This window comes from Sus scrofa, chromosome 2 (assembly GCF_000003025.6).
Source record: "Sus scrofa isolate TJ Tabasco breed Duroc chromosome 2, Sscrofa11.1, whole genome shotgun sequence".
Lineage (NCBI taxonomy): Eukaryota > Metazoa > Chordata > Mammalia > Artiodactyla > Suidae > Sus > Sus scrofa.
The window spans coordinates 41,926,913-41,946,987 of record NC_010444.4 but is presented as its reverse complement, the minus strand read 5'-3'; the positions used below and the strand labels follow the sequence as shown (position 1 = coordinate 41,946,987).

The 20,075-nt window shown below is 37.2% G+C and overlaps 1 protein-coding gene across 1 annotated transcript in view; it reads right to left on the bottom strand.

The window, feature by feature from the left end:
* PIK3C2A (phosphatidylinositol-4-phosphate 3-kinase catalytic subunit type 2 alpha) overlaps positions 1-20,075 on the bottom strand; it is a 194,094-nt gene that overhangs the window by 77,075 nt on the left and 96,944 nt on the right. The window contains 1 exon segment of the mRNA XM_021083275.1: positions 12,489-13,624. Within this exon segment, the coding sequence (XP_020938934.1) occupies positions 12,489-13,559 (1,071 nt within the window). The 5' untranslated portion in view covers positions 13,560-13,624.

The window sequence follows — 20,075 nt, the reverse complement described above, 5'->3', positions numbered from 1 at the left end:
GCAGGTGTGGCCCTAAAAAGAAAAAAATTTAAAAATCCAGGATATAGACTTTTTCACCAAAGTTTTTGTTTGTTTTTGTTTTGCTTTTTAAGGCTGCATCCTCAGCACATGGAAGTTCCCAGGCTAGGGGTCGAATCAGAAATGCATCTGCTGGCCTACACCGCAGCCAGAGCAACACTGGATCCAAGTCACAAATGCGACCTATGCCACAGCTGCCAGCAACGACAGATCCTTAACCCACTGAGTGAGGCCAGTGACAGAATCCGCATCCCCATGGATACTAGTTGGGTTTATACCGTTACCAATGAGCCACAACGGGAACTCCACCAAAGTTCTTAATGCAAAAAAGAATGTCTTCACAGCTTCTCCCTATGCACTCACTGATTCACCAGAGTGCTTAACACTGTGGAATGTGAAACCATTCTTATAGACAGTTATTCAATCACCATTTGACTTCCACAGGATTTTCAGTCTTTTCCTAATATTTTCTACATTACTAAGGCTTTTTCTTTCATTACATGCTTGTTTTTGATTGCTTTAAAAAGTTAATATGCTGGGAAAGATTATTTTTGAAAGAATGCAACCCCCCTATTATAGTGACAAGACTACCCTAAAAGTGGATTTTTATATTTCTATAAATCCTCTGGTTTGCTACTTTAAGTTTGCCACAATCTAACCCAATCATATTTCCCAAAACTTCCCAAATGAATATTATGTTCAAGTTGGCTTGAATCATATCCTGTTCCTGTACACAAGCTGAACGATCTTGCCTCTGAACCTTTCTTCCTAAACTTTTTTCACAATGCCTTCAATGCCTACCTCCTAAACTTTTTTCACAGCATAAGTCAAAAAAACTTATTAATTTCTTAAGCCAAAATGGAAAGCCACTTCGTCTACAATGTCTCTCTCTCTCTTTTTTTTCTTTAAAGGCTGCACATGCAGCATATGGATGTCCCCAGGCTGGGGGTCGAATCTGAGCTGCAACCGCCAGCCTACACCACAGCCACAGCAACGCAGGATCCGAGCTGCATCTGCAATCCACACCATAGTTCATGGCAACACTGGATATTTAACCCACTGAGCGAGGCCAGGGATCAAACCTGAATCCTGAATCCTCATGGTTACTAGTCCAGTTCTTTATTACTGAGCCACAACAGGAACTCCCTACAATGTCTCTTATGAGTATTCAATAGGAAGCATTTTTTTCCCTCCTAGCACTTCTAAGTTCTTAGTCTCAAGCAAACACCATATCATTATATCCTGTTTTATATTTGTCCTAATGTAAAAACCTCTTGAAGAATCATATTTTATTGAATTTTATATTTTTATAAAACTTCATATCCAATTCGGAAGGCGTTCAATTTATTAGATGTTTCACTCCCTCTAAAATAAGTGGCACAGTAGGTTAACGACCTGGCTTATCTCTGTGGCGGCCACCAGTTCAGTCCCCAGCCTGAACTTAACAGTGGGTTAAGAATCTGGCGTTGCCGCAGCTATGGCAGAGGTCACAGCTGCAGCTTGGATTCAGTCCCTGGCCTGGGAACTTCCAAATGCCATGGGTGAGGCCAAGAAAGAAAAAAAAAATTTTTAAGTTAAAATTTACTTCCATATAACCAATAAATTTTCCATAGCAATCATAAAACACTGAAAGAATATATAAGGCACTATGTAGTTCCTTCAACCATTTCCTAAAAAGAATAGCAATAATTTTCATTATCACTGTCTGATTCCATAAAATAAGATTTCTAATTATTAGTAAAAATTATTAAAAAACAATTATTCTCTAATTATTATTAAAAAATAATATCTAAACTACAGTGAGATACCACCTCACACTCATTAGAATGGATACTATTTAAAAAAATAGAAAACAACAAATGTTGGCAAAGATGTGGAGACTGGAACCCTTAAGCACTGCTGGTGTAAGGTAAAATAGTGCAGAGTGGTGGTTTTTCAAACTATTAAAAACAGAATTACCAGGAGTTTCCACCATGGCTCAGCAGTAACAAACCCAACTAGTATCTGTGAGGACATGGGTTCAATCTCTGGCCTTGCTCAGTGGGTTAAGGATCTGGCATTGCTGTGAGCTGTGGTATAGGTCGCAGACATGGCTCAGATCCTTCGTAGCTGTGGCTTTTGGTGTAGGCTGGCAGCTACAACTAGCCTGGGAACTTCGATATGCCAAGGGTTTGGCCCTAAAAAGCCAAAAAAAAGAATTACCATTTGATCCAGCAATTGTTACTTCTGGGTCTAAACCCAAAAAATAGAAAGCAGGTCTCAAAGAGATATCTGTACACCTATATTCACAGCGGCATTATTCATAACAGTTAAAACAGAAGCAATCCAATTACCCATCAACAGATGAATGGATAAGCACGCAAATGAGGTATATACATAAAATGGAATGTAATGCTGCCTTAAAAAGGAAGAAAAGTCTGCAATATGCTACAATACGGATGAGCCTTAGGACATTATGCTAAGTGAAATAAGACTGTCACAAAATGACAAATACTATATGACACAACTTATATGAGGTACTTTAGAGTATTCAAAATCATAAAGACAGAAAGTAGCATGGTGGCTGCCAGAGGCTGGAGGCAGGGAAGAATGCAGAGTTATTGTTTAATGGAATAGAGTTTCCTTTTAACAAGATGAAAACCGTTATTGGGATGAATAGCAGTGATGGTTGCACTACAATGTGAATATATTTAGCAACACTGAACAGTACAGTTTAAAATGATTAATCTGGTAGTTTTGTTTTATGTATTTTACCATAATAAAAAAATTTGAAAAAATCAGCAATTATTAAGCATTTATTACATGTCAGGGTCTGCCGTAAGAAATTTACAGTCATATATCTATGTATGCAGTATTTGTTTCTCACAAAGCTCTACTACAGGGGTATCATTATTTTTATCCCATTTTACAGATTAAAAAATGAGGCACAGATAAGTTAATCAACCCCCACAAAGTCACACAACTAATATAATCAGAATTAGGATTTCAACCCAAGCAACCTAGCCAAACTATAAGCTTATCGCTGTTCCATTCTACCCAACAAAGTCTCCAAAAAACCCCCCCAAAACCTTTATAACACTATAAGAAGAAAGCGTTGCACCCTTTGCAGGAGTAATGATATTTTAAAAAACCTTATTTTTGCTTGACCCAGTAACCATCTTTTCTTCTTTAACTCTGTTTTTCATATTCTACCATTAACAGATTTTGAATCTCTTTAGTGATATTCCTAGGTGCTTTTTTTCAAATCAAAAAAAGCTGTATTTTTTACAGTGCCTTTCATGAATTAGGTCCTTCCTTTCAAGCAAATGACAGCAAGTTTCAACTGACAGTGACGGAAATAGATTATAATAACCAATTATCTAGTCCTACATCAAAGTAAAAATAGAATCTGGAAAATTAACTCAAGTTTTCTGTCCACAAAGTGAAAAACATCTGGACTGTCAATGATTTTATCTACATTAACTTATTTTTCTCCATTCTTTCTGGAACCAAAAAAAAAAAAAAAAAAAATCTTTTTTAGATTTCACACCTACTCCCTCAACTCTTACCCTGATCCCTCCCTCAGACTCCAGTCAAACAACCTAAGCATCAAATCATCTCTTTTCTCCACTGATTTTGCATAATTGTGCACTTTATGAAGCACTCAAGGCTTTCTATTATATACTGCAGTTATATGCACAACACTAAGGATGAGGTCTGTGAATAGTTAATATTTGTAACCCACATATTTTGTCCTCAAGTATTTTTCAATGAATGATAAAGACATATGTAATAAGAAACAATTGCTAATGTCATTATCCAATATATGAAACAAAGAAGAGGACTGTGGAGGAAGATGCCGAGTTCTCTAGTAAATATTTCAGGTTTGTAAATCCATGCAGATGTTTGGTCATCATCTAGACATATTTTATTACAAAATTCTATTCCAGAGCTAACGACATAGAATTAGGAATCATCCAATTTCTGCAATTTTCTACAGGGAACTTTCCCTCTGCTAATTGATGTCAGCATCCATTAGGATCACTGACAGAGCAATAACCCAACCAAAGGGATTTTGGGTCCAAGTTCCATCAATAGGTAACAGTTTCTTTAGGAGGCTGAGGGATACATAAGGGGCTGCACCTACTGGGAATCAAGCTGGGACATCTCTACATACACACACACACACCACACACACACACACACACCACACACACACACACAGAGGAATATTACTCAACCATAAAAAAGAATGAATTATCACCATTTTGGATAACATAAATGAACCGAGAGGGTATTAATCAAAGTGAAGTAAGACAGAGAAGGACAAATACCATATGATTTCACTTATTACATGTGGAACCTAAAAAAAAAATACAACTGAACAAATATAACAAACAGACAGACTCATTGATATATAGAGGGTGGGGGCAGGGAATATGAGCAAAATAGTTGAAGGAAATTAAGAGGTACAAACCTCCAGTTACTAAATAAATGAGTCGTGGGGATGAAATGTACAGCATAGAGAATATTGTCTATAACATTGTAATAACTTTGGTGACAAATACTAACAAGATTTATTGTAGTGGTCATTTTGTAAGGTACAGAAATACTGAATCATTACATTATGTTGTGCATCTGGAACTGACAGTGTTTTAGGTCAGTTATAACTCAATTTTTTAAAGGCTAGTGAGATCAAAGAGAGTTAGGGTAAATTAAGGGTTTAAGAAAAGTGATACAAGTTTGAAATAATTCAAAAAATGTATCAGTACATATTCTATAAAGCTGTAATAAGAATATAGGAAAGCTTTCTTTACACCAGAAATTAGATACACCAGGTTTTCAATAAATGCATTTTCAGCATTAAATATAAACATATAGTTGCTATTCAGAACAAAGTTGGTTACTTCCTTACTTGAATTTTAAAAATTTTATAGTCTTCAGTAAGCTATTCAAATAGTGTACTACATTCAGCTAGACAATGGAAATTGTGTTTTATTCAAGTCTATCTCTTCTTTATAATTAATATTAGACATTATTTGAGTGGAGATATAAATGTTTATGTTAATATAATCAAATTTTAAAGTCAATAACCACAGAACGTCACAAAAAAAAAATTCCATGAAAATAATTTGATTCATTACTAAAATCTTTGAAATCTGCTCAAAGTAGCTACGTTTACAGCTATTAACTAAAAGTGTGATTTAAACTTAAATTCCCAGAAGACAGTTTTTAAGAACTATGCCTTTTCCTGGTTTTGGAAACAAAAATCTGAACTAAAATACTTAGATCATTACTAACAAAAGACATTAGAAGGAAACAGGAAGTAAGACTGCTGAGTGAGAAGAAAAACACCCTTCAGAGTTTTTACCACAAAGCATAAAATTCTTACAGGAAATAAATACTTAAGTGTGTAAAGTAATTATAAAGAATAGGCATGCAGTCTTTCCCGACAAAAAAATATGAACCTCAGGAAAAAGCTTTTAAACAGAGATGAACGGTGTGTGAAAAATTAAGTTTCCTTTCAGTGGCCACAGACTTCCAAAATCGGCCTATTATTAGTGTTCTATTTACCTCCCCCTTTTGGCCTAAATCAAACCAAACTTTATCTTCTACACAAAGAAAATGATGAAATCTTAGTGTTAATAAAAATAAAATCCTTTTTAAAATCTGTAACAACTGCACACCAAATCTCTGATTTAAGACCTACAAAAACTACGTGAATGCACTGATCATCTGAAAGAAACCATTACCAAATGGCTATTTATAAGTCATTGGTTGATATTTAACTATAATACCAGCCTCCTTGAGTTTTCTTCTCATTGGTCCTTGTTCTACTTTTTTGGACAGTGAATTTTAAAACTAAGTTACTAAACTGAATTTCTCAATTTACAGAGAAATATATTTTTTAAAATTATTGAATTTGTCATTTAACAATATAAAATATTTCTTTGCTCATTTAACATCCTTTGACTTTTATTGCAGGCCTCATACTTGTTTCTAATCTACAGTCATCAATAGCTAACTCATATGCTAAGAAAATAAACAAAAAAAAAAAAAAAAAAAAAAAAAAAAAAAAAAATGGTATTTGCTTAATTTCAAGCTTTCTATAAAAGGTATTTCAGCTTTTAGCACCTGCAGTGTCTTTTTTTTTCTTTTGCCATGCCTGAAGTATGCAGAAGTTCCCAGGCCAGGGACTGAACTCACACCACAGCAGTAACCACAGCCACAGCAGTGTCGATCCCAGATCCCCCATCTGCTAAGCCACCAGGGAACTCCCAATTGTCTATTAAAATTTAGCACATAGTGCTACTTCATGTAGCACAAAGCAACATACTTAATACTGAAAAACTTTGTACCTCACTATTTCATCTTTTTAATAATAATACCATGATTTTCCAATATTCTACTTCCTGAACTGATTTGAGAATCAGTCTAAAATATAAAACTTTAAAAGAAAAAACGTCAACTTCCTCTTTTACAAGGCAACTTTCTAAACTTTCTTTTTTGGCTTTCCCCTGCAGCATATGGAAGTTTCTGGACCATGGATCAAACCCAAGCAAGAGCTGCAACCTATGCCACAGCTGCAGAAATGCTGGATCCTTAACCCACTGCTCTGGGCCAGGGATCGAACTGCAGCCTCCACAGATACAAAATGGATCATTAATCCACTGTGCCATAGCGGGAACTTCCCAAACTTTAAATATTATTCCTGAAAGGATCTCAGAAATCACCTAGTCCAATTTTATACCATAGATGAAGAAACTCAGATTAAAAGTGCAATTTATCTCCAATTAATAGTCTTTTCTTCAGGCCAAATATCTCCAAACTTTACACCAGTTCCTGAAATAGCACAGTTTCTAGATCCTGAATACTGCAGTCTTCTCTTTTCAAGATGCACTCCAGTCTACTATGAGACCCTCTTAAAATATGGTACTCAAATATAATTACTACCTGGGGTTTTAACAGAGAAGAGTATAATGAAACGATCAATAATTACGTACCTCCTCAGTAATGCTGCAGTAAGACTTCTTTAAGGAGCCTAAAACATCTCAATTCAGACACTGCGGCATTTAGTAAAGCTACTGATGTAATTTAGTAAAGATACTGCAGCAATCTGGATCCCATCTCTGATTGATCAGTTGATGAGCCATGTTATTTTACTTACTGACTTTGACTCATGACCAATTTGCTTACTCTTTGATCCTTTTCCTTATTCTTTAATCAAAATCTGAGAATGTTTCTGCTAAAACTGATGTGGCCCAGAAGCTTAGTTAATTCCTAGAATCTGAGCAATTAGTAATTCTTTGCAACTCCCATATGATCTGATTTCCCAGATCTTGCTAGGGGAATTTTTTTCTATCTTTAGGAAACTACCTATCCTCATTAGTCCTGCAAGATAATTTCTAAAAGCACCAAATATCAAGATGGTACTGTGACAAACATTAAAAATGAGTAGGGAAAGATGTACACCAAGAGACAATGAAAGGGATATAAATGTGTATCACAGCCCTGCCCCCACCAAAGGAAAGGGTGGAGAAAACATGAGTTGAACCAGAAGTGACCAGCCTAAACTACAGAGAGAAAAGGGAAAGGAAGCAGTATTTTGTACAAAAGCATTGGCAACCTATGCTAGGGTTATTAAGTTGCAAAGAAACTGAAGAAAATATTATTTGGAGATAACTCATTTTCTGGATCTGAGTTTCTTCATCCATGAAATAAAGTTGGTCAAACTAGATAACTGTGGTTATTATCTAGAACATCTCTAAAATATGAGTCATTTAACTATTGCAATACATTACATGAAAAAGTTAATAATTCCTTAACTTTTTTACATTTCAGTTTCCTCAACAATGAAATTGGTATGAATTGCTCTGATCTTACAGGATTCTTACAAACTCTCTACTGTCTCAGCGATTATTTAAAAAAAGACTTTAGTTTGAACCCTTATAGCACAAGTAAAAAGGATGGAGCTCTTAGGTTCTAAATTCTAGTCTCAGATCACTGGATAGTAAGTAATTCTGGTCAATCCGGAAACTTCAACATATTTAAGATAACCACAGTTTACCTGGAATGGTAATCTGAGCTCACCTGGAATAATCTATTTCTCTTAGTAAATAAATGACTTTCCAATGATGAGAAGGTTAGAATTAGAGATATAAAGATAATGAAATAAACCAAAGTCATTTACAAATATTTTGTTAAATTCAAGAAAATCTATGTATTGTGGCTACAATGCATATATTGCGGAGGTATAAATGCACACATACGAAGGTACAATGCAGGAGTGGGATTATCTGAAAGTGATTTAAATGCTTATTCTGGACTGCATACAGGGGTCTCTGCCTTCTACCAATGGGAGGGATGAACCTAAACTCAACCCCCTATAGAAGCAGGGGCTTATTTTTCCCTGAGAGCAGAGACGGCAACTTTTCATAGTTCCTGAGATCTCCAGGTTCTAGGCAGTCGCCCTTCCCAAACAACTCCTATAAACAGCTAATATCCCTAGTTCAGACTGCATGGTGTCAAACACCATGCCCTTATGGTAGATCTATAAAAAGGAGACCCACAGCTGGGGAGGGATTTTTATTAGAACACTGACCCAAATGGGAATCTAGCAGTAACCTGGCCTGAGCAGAATGGGAGGATTAGGGAGACCAGTGTCTTCCTTTAAAAAAAAAAAAAAAAAAAAAAGATAGAAGTCACACAACATAAAATCTGCCAATTTTTTTCTTTCCTTTTTACAGCTGCACCTGCAGCATATGGAAGTTCTCAGGCTAGGAGCTGAAATGGAGCAGCAGTTGCTGGCTTATGCCACAGCCACAGCAACACCAGATTCAGGCCACATCTGTGACCTACACCACAGCTGCAGCAACACCGGATCCTTAACCCATTGGTGGAGGTCAGGGATTGAACCCACATCCTCACAGACACTATGTTGGGTTCTTATCTCAATGAGCCACAATAATAACTCCAAAATCTGCCATTTTAACCATTTAAAAATGTACAATTTGTTGGCTCTCCGAACCTTCATAATGCTATATGACCATCACCACCATCGTAAGGACTCTGAAATATTCTAGTTCCAGAGCATTTTCATCACCCTCCAAAAAAATCCCTGTACCCATTCCTCCCCATTCCCTCTTTCCCCAACCCCCAAGAAAACATTACTCTGTTTTCTTTCTCTACGGATTTGTCTTTTTCAGACATATCATATAAATTGAATCATACATTTTTTGTGTGTGCCTGGCTTCTTATAATGTTTTCAAGATTCATCCATGTTGTAGCATATATCAGGACTTCATTCCCTTGTGTGTGTAACTATTATTCTGTTGTACGGACATACCGCTTTTGCTGACCCATTCATCAGCTGATGGACTAACCAACTAATGGGCTGCTTCATTTTTTAGCTTTTTATTATGAATAAAGCTTCTATAAGCAACCAAATTTGTTATTATTTTTATTTTTTATGTTTTTATATTTTGGCCGCCCCATGGCATGTGGAGTTCCCAGCCCAGGGATTAGATACAAGCCAAAATTGCAACCTACAGAGCAACTGCTACAACACTGGACCCTTTAACCCATGATGTGCCAGGTCGGGTAGCAAACCTGCATCCTGGTGCTGCAGAGATGCTGGCGATCCTGTTGTGCCACAGTGGGAATTCCCGACCAAATTTTCTCTAATGGGCAAATGGGAGTTCTCATTGTGGGTCAGTAGGTTAATAACCTGACATAGTGCAGGTGAGAATGTGGGTTCAATATCTGGCCTCGTTCAGTGATTAAGGATCTCGTGTTGCCGCAAGCTGCAGCGAAGGCCACAGACGCAGCTCAGTTCTGGCGTTGCTATGGCTGTGGTGTAGGCCGGCAGCTCTGGCTCCAATTTGACCCCTAGCCTGAGAACTTCTGTAATTCCGCATGTGCAGCTGTAAAAAGAAAAAAAAAAAAAAAAATGGGGAGGATCAAATGATTTAAATGGACATTTCATTAAGAAAATATAGAAATGGCCAATAAACATATGAAGATTCTCAACATCACTAGTCATAAGGAAATGCAAATCAAAACCACAAACCTTCCCAACCATCAGGATGGCTATAATCCAAAAAAATGAAAAATAACAAGTGTTGGCAAGGATATGAAGAAACTAGAACACTTATACATTGCTGGAAGGAATGTAAAATGGTGCTGCTACTATGGGAAACAGTTTGCAAGTTCCTCAAAAAGCTAAACATAGAATAACCAGCAATTCCAACTCCTAGCTATAACCCGCCCCCTCCACCCCTGCCAACTTCTTGATTATTCTTGGCTTAAAGTTTTCCCTTCTTCTTTCAAATACTTTAGGAAATGACTGTTATTTTGTAAAAACAAAAGCCATGAGGACATGGAATATTAAAGAAAATAATCTGACATTATTATGATTCTAATTTAAAACATGAAACATGTTTTTGTTTGTTTGGGTTTTTTTTGGCTTTTTAGGGCTGCACCGGGGCACATGGAAGTTCCAAGGCTAGGGGGCGAATTGGAGCTGTAGCCTCCAGTCTATGCCATAGGCACAGAAACGTGGGATCTGAGCCATGTCTGTGACCTACACCACAGCTCATGGCAACACCAGACCCCAACCCACTAAGCAAGGCCAGGGACTGAACCTGCATTCTCATGGATACTTGTCAGATTCATTTCCGCTGTGCCACAATAGGAACTCCTCTATTTTTTTAATTTACTTTTTTAACTTGTGATTTTTAAATCAAAGTGTTAAGAAAAAGTTACTAAATCTGTAAGCAGTATTGAAAAGCTTAAGAGAACTTAATAACATGTATTACTTAGTGTGAACTGTAGTCAAAATACATTCAGAAAACACTGCACTGGTTAATTAAGATTTTTCCTATATTCTGATTATGTTATCCAAAAACATCCTCATCCTTTTCTTTTCTTTTCTTTTTTGCTTATTTTTAGGGGTGCGCCTACGGCATATGGAGGTTCCCAGGCTAGGGGTCCAATCGGAGCAACAGCTGCTGGCCTATGCTACAGCCACAGCAACACGGGATCTGAGCTGCATCTGAGACCTACACTACAGGTCACGGCAACGCCAGATCCTTGACCCACTGAGCGAGGCCAGGGATCGAACCCGCAAGCTCATTGTTCCTAGTCGGACTCGTTTCCTCTGCGCCATGACAGGAACTCCCCCTTTTCTCTTAACCTGTGAAATTGGATTGTGATGATCATTATACAACTACAGATGTGATAAAATCACTGAGTAATAAAAAAAAAGAAAGATACATGAACTACAGAAGGTCAATAAATTGGACTTCATCAAAATGAAAAACTGAACAAAAACAAAAAATAAATCCATTCAAATCATGCCAAATTTGCTTCTCCTTCCCTTAAATTCTAGTTGATTCTCAGTGCCTAAAAAGTAACTAGGTGATGATCTAATTAGCTGAATGATACAATTCACATTAAGGTGAGAATAAGGCTTAAGCATTCCTAGTATCCACAGATATTATAAGAGCAAATTACAAATCTTCAGCAGTATACTATACATGGAAAGGAAAAGCTGAAACCTTGCTGCCTCTCTTCTGAGAGAAGACATCTTGTCCCAGGCACCCTTACCTAATTTTTCCAGAGAGTACAACTAAATGAACTTAGCAACTATACCTACAGACTATAGTTCTATTCTTCATTTTTAACAATGTAGGTATTTAGAGAGTCCTATAAATGGCTTTTCTCTCATTTCTCTGGGGTTTTCCTTCCTTCCTCCCTCCATTCCTTCTACCTCTCCTTCCCTCCTCTGTCCTTCCCTCCCTCCCTCTCTTCTATTCAGTTATTCATTCATAGTTAAAAAAACAACAAAACAATATACACAACAATTTCTACACTGAGGTTAAAAACCAAAATTCCTTGTTTACTCTGAAAAATAAAGAAGATAGGAAGAGTAGAATCATATATAATGTAAAGACATGGAAAGACAGATAAAAATTATCTTAAATGCTTATCAGTGACAGTAAGAACCTTGATCATAGGTTCTTAAAATTCACAATCCTAGAAAAGATAATATCAACAGCAAGCAATTTTTCAATTGGCATAAACACATTTAATCCTTCAGCACACAATTTAAGATTCACAGCACACTTAAGACTAAAGAAAACAAGATTCATAATGAAAAATATTTATCTTGGGAGTTCCCATTGTGGCTCAGCAGGTTAAGAACCCGAAATAGCTTCCGTGAGAATGTGGGTTCAATCCCTGGCCTTGATCAGTGGGTTAAGGATCCAGTGCCGCCACAAGCTGCAGCATAAGGCACAGATGCGGCTCAGATCTGGTGTTGCCAGGGCTGTGGTATAGGCCTGTAGCTGTGGCTCCAATTCTACTCCTAGCCTGAGAACTTCCATATGCCTCAGGAGTGGCCATTTAAAAAAAAAAACAAAAAAAAACTTACCTAACAAATTATGTATACAAATACTGATATTTAAGAAGTTAGTAAGAAAAGACTATACCTGAGATATTTGGCCCTGGACTTTTGTAAGCTGAGTTGTTCGAATATTTAAAGACTGGCTTCTTGTTACTGTTGCCCCAGAAAGGGATTTTCCATTCACCTTTCTTTCAAGGTGACAACTTGCTGGTGATCTCTCTTCAAGAAGAACAGCATCCCAAGGATCGTCTGCTAGCAAACGTGGTATATTTTTCTCTTCTTCGTGATCCAATACCTCCACATTGTCCACCTTAGGCTTACTTAGAGGATCCAAGTCTAACCAGTCAAATTTACTGATATCTTTAGATTTTGGAGATACCTGTAGATTGCTGCTTGTAGCTTTTGAATTTGTTATCTCCAAGTCAGTCCTTGCTTTTCCATTTTTTAAAAATTCTGATGTACTAGCTATTTTGTCAAACAGCTTTGCCATGTCAGGGCTGACAACTGGACGATAGATAGGTAAGCTTCCTTGTGGATAAAAGGGTGTGGCAGGTGTCAAAGGATATGAAAAATATGGAGACTGTCCTGGAAGACTTAAATATATAGGTTCTGTGGATGGAAAAGTAGGCATTCTTGGATTGAAGCCATTTTGGAATGCGGTCTGTTTACTACTGCAAGTTGACTGATAAATAGAAGGTAAAGTATAACTGGAAGGCCCAGATAATCCAGGTGGCCACTGTCCTCTCTGAATAGGTCTACGACAGAGCTGTGCTGAAAACGAAGGGCTCAGAAAAGGAGTAACTGGCAAGACAGGTGTTTTCTTAGTCTCAAAATCATCATCTAGCAATAGTTTCTCAAGTTCAGCTTGGGTGAGCTTTTCTACATCAATATCTAATGCTCTTTTTTGGGTATCTGATTCAGGAAACATCATGAGATCATAATCCTGTTTGTTATAAACTTGTGCTTTTTCTCTCATGCTGCTCGACAACTCAAATCCTCTCTGATTATCAGTCACCCGTCTATCCTTTTGCAGTTTTGCTAAAGCCTCTGCTTCCATCTGTAATGCTTCTTCTTTGTCCACATCTTTTGTTCTTGTTGGTTCCAGATGTGAAGATGAACATTGCTTAAATCCATTGTTGCTGGATATCTGAGCCATGTCCGCTTAAAGACCAAAAGTTACCCCAATCTATTTTTTTCTTGTAGCTTCCAAAATAGTAAGACCTATATGTAAAATAAACATAACACTATTAGATTTCTAAAACATAAATTTGTGGGGGTTTTTTTTGCAACCTACTACATATGATTTATAATTTAATGCCACTTACAAATACACTATTAAATAAAATAAACAGTTGGAAGAAATCTGGGTTAAGGAACACTTTTAAAATGTCTTATACATTGTTGGCTTAAGAGAGATGTTTAGACAAACATGACTTTACCCCATTCCCTGACCTAACAGAAAAGCTAACACAGTAAAGGAACTCAAGAAGCTTTCACTTCAGCTGTCACAATGGTTGCCATTAACTAGTGGCACTTCTGGCAGAATTCTCGGCATGAAATGGCTTAAGTGTTAGTCACATATTTTCAAGAGTTCAGACAGGGTTTACTGTTATGCAAATAGCAGGTCAAAATGGTTTCAATCTTTTGCTACTAGTTAAATTGCTCAAAAGCCAATTAGCAATAAAAGTATTCAATACCTAATAAACAATATCAAGTAACTATTATTTTATCAAAATATCATGAAAAACTAATTATTACTCTAGAAATTTTTTAAAAGTATACTGTAACATAGATTAGAATAATAAGACAAGTGTTAAGGCTATAAGAAGCTGTAGTACTCCACTCAAAGGTTAAATCACAGCTGAATTTGTCACATAGTTTTGGTCACATTTTTATGCTGATTATCTGCAGTTAACTCAATAGTTATAATACTAAAACCTCTCCTTTTCAAATTGCTAAAATATCTATTCATAAACCAGAAGACAGTTTAATAAACTTCCTTATAGATCAGTTAATAAACATTTATGCTCTTCCATTTAAAATAAACACTTAGGAGTTCCTGCTGTGGCGCAATGGGATTGACAGCATCTCTGCAGCACCAGGATGCAGGTTCAATCCGCAGCCCAGCACAGTGAGTTAAAGGATCTGGTGTTGCCACAACTGCCAAAGGTTGCAACTGTGGCTTGAATCTGATCCCTGGGTCAGGAACTCCATACGTCACAGGGCAGCCAAAAATGAAGAAAATAAAATACTTAGTTTAGATCAAGATTACCCTATGAAGCAAAATGAGTATCTGATTCCTGGCTTGGGAATTCCATGTGCAACTGAATGGCCAAAAATGAAAAAAATAAAAAGAAACAATTCAGATCAAGACAACCCTATGAAGCAAAATGACCAGTTAAAGGGTTAGTAATCCACCATGTAACAGAGGGCACATTTCCTGATTCTAATCAATAGGTTACAGGGGTTAAATGTGGGTTTGGAGTCCCATCACCTATATTTACGAAGCTGTAAAATCTTGGGCAAGTGAAAACTTTTCCACATGCCTTAGTTTCCTCACTTTATTACAAAGAATTAAGTGAAACAATGCAACTAAAAGTGTTTACCATTGGCCTTTAGCATAAGCATTAAATAAGTGGCATCTAGGAGTTCCCATTGTGGCTCAGTGGTAACAAACCCAACTAGTATCCATGAGGATTGCAGGTTTGATCCCTGGCTTTGCTAGAGGATCTGGCGTTTCTGTGAGCTATGGTGTTAGGTTGCAGATGCGGCTCAGATCTGGCATTGCTGTGGCTGTGGTGGAGGCCAGCAGCTGTAGTTCCGATTAGAACTAGCCTGGGAACTTTCACGTTCGGCCAGTGTGGCCCTAAAAAACAAATAAATAAATTAAGTATGGCACTAGTTATTATAAAAATCTATTTGTGGATGTTAGAATACACCTAGTTTTTGTTGCTCAGTTAATGGTACTTGTAGTAGACGCATCCTCGTAGTTACAGCTGATCATACTGACTATATGCGGGAGCCCAAAAATAGCAACAACAAAAAAAAAAAAAAAAAAAAAAAAAAAAAAGAGAGCTCCTGTTTACATGCTTTTTCTAGCATAGTGTTTATCTACAGTATGTGCTCAATAAACGCTTAATGAAAGGAGATAAGGAAACATCCAAAGTGAAATTAAATACAAATGAAAACTCTAAGTGTTGAAGTAATGCTAAATAAAAAAAATTATTAAGGAGGACATGAAGAAAGGTATTCACATCTTTTGCAATTCTTTCATACAACTATAGTTGAATTTCTGAGGCACTTAACTGAAAAGCCATTCCAAATTATCCCCCCTCTGGCAGGCTGTAAAACTAGACATGATGTACACTTAAGTTTGTATACTTCATTGTATGTGAATATTTTATAAAAATATTTACATACAATGTTATATGGCTCTTGAAAAACATGCATGAATTATTTACAGAGGAAAGTACTAGTATCTACAATTTATTTTGAAACATCAAAAAAATAAGATAAATTGATAGAGGGATGATATATGGATAAATATATGATGAAGCAGGTATAAGAAAATATTAATAGTAGAATCTAGGTGGTAGGCATGTGGGTATTCACTTTGAAATTCTTTCAACATGACCTCAAAAACCTTTACAACAAAATTTTGGGTGGAGGAGGATGGGCACAAATTCCTCCCATTCCAGTATACACCCATCTTTGCAATGCAACTCCATTGCTCCTCCCCTAAAGATCTCTATTTTTCTACTTGATCTGAGCTGGCCTTGTGACTTGCTTTGACCAACAGAATGTGAAAGTAGTAATATTGTGGGAGTTCTACGACTATCACAAGAGCCTGTTTCAGCTCTTTCTTCCCTGAGTGCAGCCTCCGCCATGTGATTGCTCACAGAGACTGAGAGAACACAAAGGCAACAGAGAGCCAGCATCAATCAAGCAACTTGTGAGTGCAGCCACCATCTTAGACCAACCACTCACAGCAGAGATGACAACAGCTATGTGAATGACCCAAGGCAAGACCAGCAGAAGAAACAACCCAGCCTAAATTCAAGTCAAACTGCTAACCCATAATTCATTTTGAAATGGTTTGTTACAAAGTAATAGATAACTGATAACCCCTCCTTTTTTTTTTTTACCTTTAAGAAACAAAACAGAAGCTACCCAGCAAATTTAACTTCTGCAGTCACCACTACTACCTTCTTTCACATGTCCTCAGAGAATGAACTGTTCCCTTTTCCTAAGGATGCTCCCTTCACATACATACATATATAGATATATATGTGTGTGTGTGTGCGTGTGTGTGTTTCTGCTTTTTAGGGCGGTGCCCACAGCATATGGAGGTGCCCAGGTTAGGAGTAAAATCTGAGCTACAGCTGCTGGCCTATACCACAGCCACAGCAACATGGGATCCAAGACGTGTTTGCAACCTACACCACAGCTCACAGCAACACCGATCCTTAACCCACTGAGCAAGGCCAGGAATTGAACCCACAACCTCACGGTTCTTAGTTGGATTCATTTCCACTGCACAACGATGGGAACTCCTCACCTATATTCTTAATGCCACTGAATTCCCCTTCTTTATCAAGGACTGCCTCCTTTGCATTACTAATTTCTCCTTTGCTTATTTCTGCTCCTCTGCCATAAAAATGCTCAAGTTTTCTCCACACTGAGGGAAAAAAATCTTAACATGTGCCTGTGGACTCCAGCAGCTTTCATTTTAATTTTCTCCTTTCACTGCCAAACTTCTCAAATGAGTGACCTAGAAAGTCCTTTCTTTACACACTGCCTTAGAAAAATTCTACTTCTCCTTTAGGGCCCAATTCAAGCAAGCTTTTCTTAAGCAGCTCTGATCAGATTTCATCTTTTTAGCTCAAATCAAAATTTCTATCTTTACTTTTGTATGCTGTTTTTGCTTGCCCATCATGCTTCCTTCTGGTAGCAGAATCTACAACTACCTTTTTGTAAATTACTTATCTCCCTTTTGTTCCACTTACTTTGAATTGGGCTGGACCATCCTTACTCCTCTCCCTCATCCTATCCCTACTCCAGAAGATTCAAGTCTGGTCAATCAGAATTGACTCTAGAATTTCTGAACTATTTGGAAAGGAAGCTTATCACTGAGGTTGCTAAGATGTTATTATGTAAGCCTGGCACTGTTTTAGCCATCTTTGCCATAACTTGCCACAACAACAGGATACACACTGCCTGAGAATGTATCCAAGCCAGAAGAAAGCAGAGCTAAGATAAAGGAAATGAGATAAATTCTACTTTTTAATTTTTTTCTTTTTGGCTACACCTGTGGCATAGGGAAGTTCCTGGGCCAGGGATCGAATCCGAGCTATATCTGCAACCTCTGCCACAGCTGTGGCAATGTGGAATCCTTAACCCACTCCACAGGGCTAGGAATTGAACCAGCATCTCCACAGAGTCAAGCTGGATTATTAACCCACTGCACTGTAGTGGGAACTCCAGAATAAGCTTCTTAAATACAGAGGCCCACCTGTTCATTTTTTTCTTCTCCACAACATTTAAAACCACATTCCTTAATAAATATGGAACTTAATTCAATGAACATGTATTTTAACAGGAGGAAATGAAGGCTACTTGAGAGTCATAGAGGAAGGGTTTCAGCCAGTATGGATATAAAATGGGAGAAATGAGTCAAGTTTAACTACCTGTTATTGAACAACTCAACACATTGCCTATTTTTCACAAAATCAGATGGATTAAAACAAAACATTTTCAAAAGAGATAAAAATAATGAACTATAATTCATCTTCCACAAGCATAATACCAATGTTGTTTAAGTATTCCTCTGGCTACCCTATCTGCTAAGGATAGAATTTGTTCTCAGGGAGTTCCCGTCGTGGCGCAGTGGTTCACGAATTCGACTAGGAACCATGAGGTTGCGGGTTCGGTCCCTGCCCTTGCTCAGTGGGTTAACGATCCGGCGTTGCCATGAGCTGTGGTGTAGGTTGCAGTCGCGGCTCGGATCCCGCGTTGCTATGGCTCTAGCGTAGGCCGGTGGCTGCAGCTCCGATTGGACCCCTAGCCTGGGAACCTCCATACGCCGCGGGAGCGGCCCAAGAAATAGCAAAAAGACAAAAAAAAAAAAAAAAAAGAATTTGTTCTCAAAAGGAGAATCTAGATTTTTAAGTGCGTTTGAGACACAGTTAATTCAATGAAGAATGCATTCCTCAAAAACCACCCCCCAAAACAAAAAGAACACATTCCAAATATTTAAAATTAATGTTACCTTTCATTTACTGACAAAGGTATAAAATTAAGTTTAAAATATCTTTTCACAGTGAAAAAGATGTTTTTTTCATCCCATTAATTCATTTGCTTGTTCTATCCCCAGATCCATCCCAAAGTAATATATGCTAAAGTAAATTCAACTCTAAGTAGTCAGTAATAGCTGTCTGTTAGCAGCAAAATTACCATATTTTAGTTTTCCAAAAGATTAAGCATGTGTCATCAAATGCTAATAAAGGACTTAAAGTTTGTCCAAAAGTAACCCTGTGCTTCAGCTATTTTTCTAAGGCTGCTGCACTGACATGCTCCATTAATTTTTTAAAATAAAACTTCAGTTGATGACAAACATTTAGCAGGAAATAATTTCCAACATGCTAATTCAGAATGAAAACTTCGATGCTAATGTTCCCCTAATCCAAGCTGGGAAAGACAATATAACTTGTCTTTAAATGATGACTGTATACCACCTGCCAAAATTTTCCCAACATAAAGTAACTCAGTGTGGATCATAAGGCCGTTGTGACTTTAACATTCTTCAAAAGAGGGCAATTAAACTATTCAGTTAAACTTTTGGACACCATTTACAGACCCAAAAGAATTAATTTAAAAGCTCTTGGCTGCTGTAAATTCATTTACAATTTAAATTTAAATCTCGGAAAAAAAAAAAAAAAAAACGAGTCAGTCCTGCTATCCATATAAATGTTTTCTGATCTTAAAATTTAAGATACTTTAAAAAATGGAGAAACACAACAACAACAACAACAACAACAACAAAAAAAAAAAAAAAAAAAAAAAAAGGAGTTCCCGTCGTGGCGCAGTGGTTAACGAATCCGACTGGGAACCATGAGGTTGCGGGTTCGGTCCCTGCCCTTGCTCAGTGGGTTAACGATCCGGCATTGCCGTGAGCTGTGGTGTAGGTTGCAGACGCGGCTCGCATCCTGCGTTGCTGTGGCTCTGGCATAGGCCAGTGGCTACAGCTCCGATTAGACCCCTAGCCTGGGAACCTCCATATGCCGTGGGAGCGGCCCAAGAAATAGCAACAACAACAACAACAAAAGACAAAAAGACAAAAAAAAAAAAAAGGAGAAACAATTATTTGAGTTCAACAAGTATTCTCCTTTAATGTGGAAATGACTCTTGAAGATAAATTATAGTACCTTTATGGATTAAATATTATGCCACTATCAAAAATAAAATTATGACGAATGCAGTTAAATGTTCATTAAAATTGTAGAAAATATCTATATTTATCTCTATCTATACATAGAATGGTGCGTAGGGATACATAGATACTATAAGCCAAACACTGCCTTAAGCAACATATTAACTAATTCAATCTTCATCAATTCTTTTTTTTTCTTTTTTTTTTTTTTGTCTTTTTAGGGCTGCACTTGCGGCATATGAA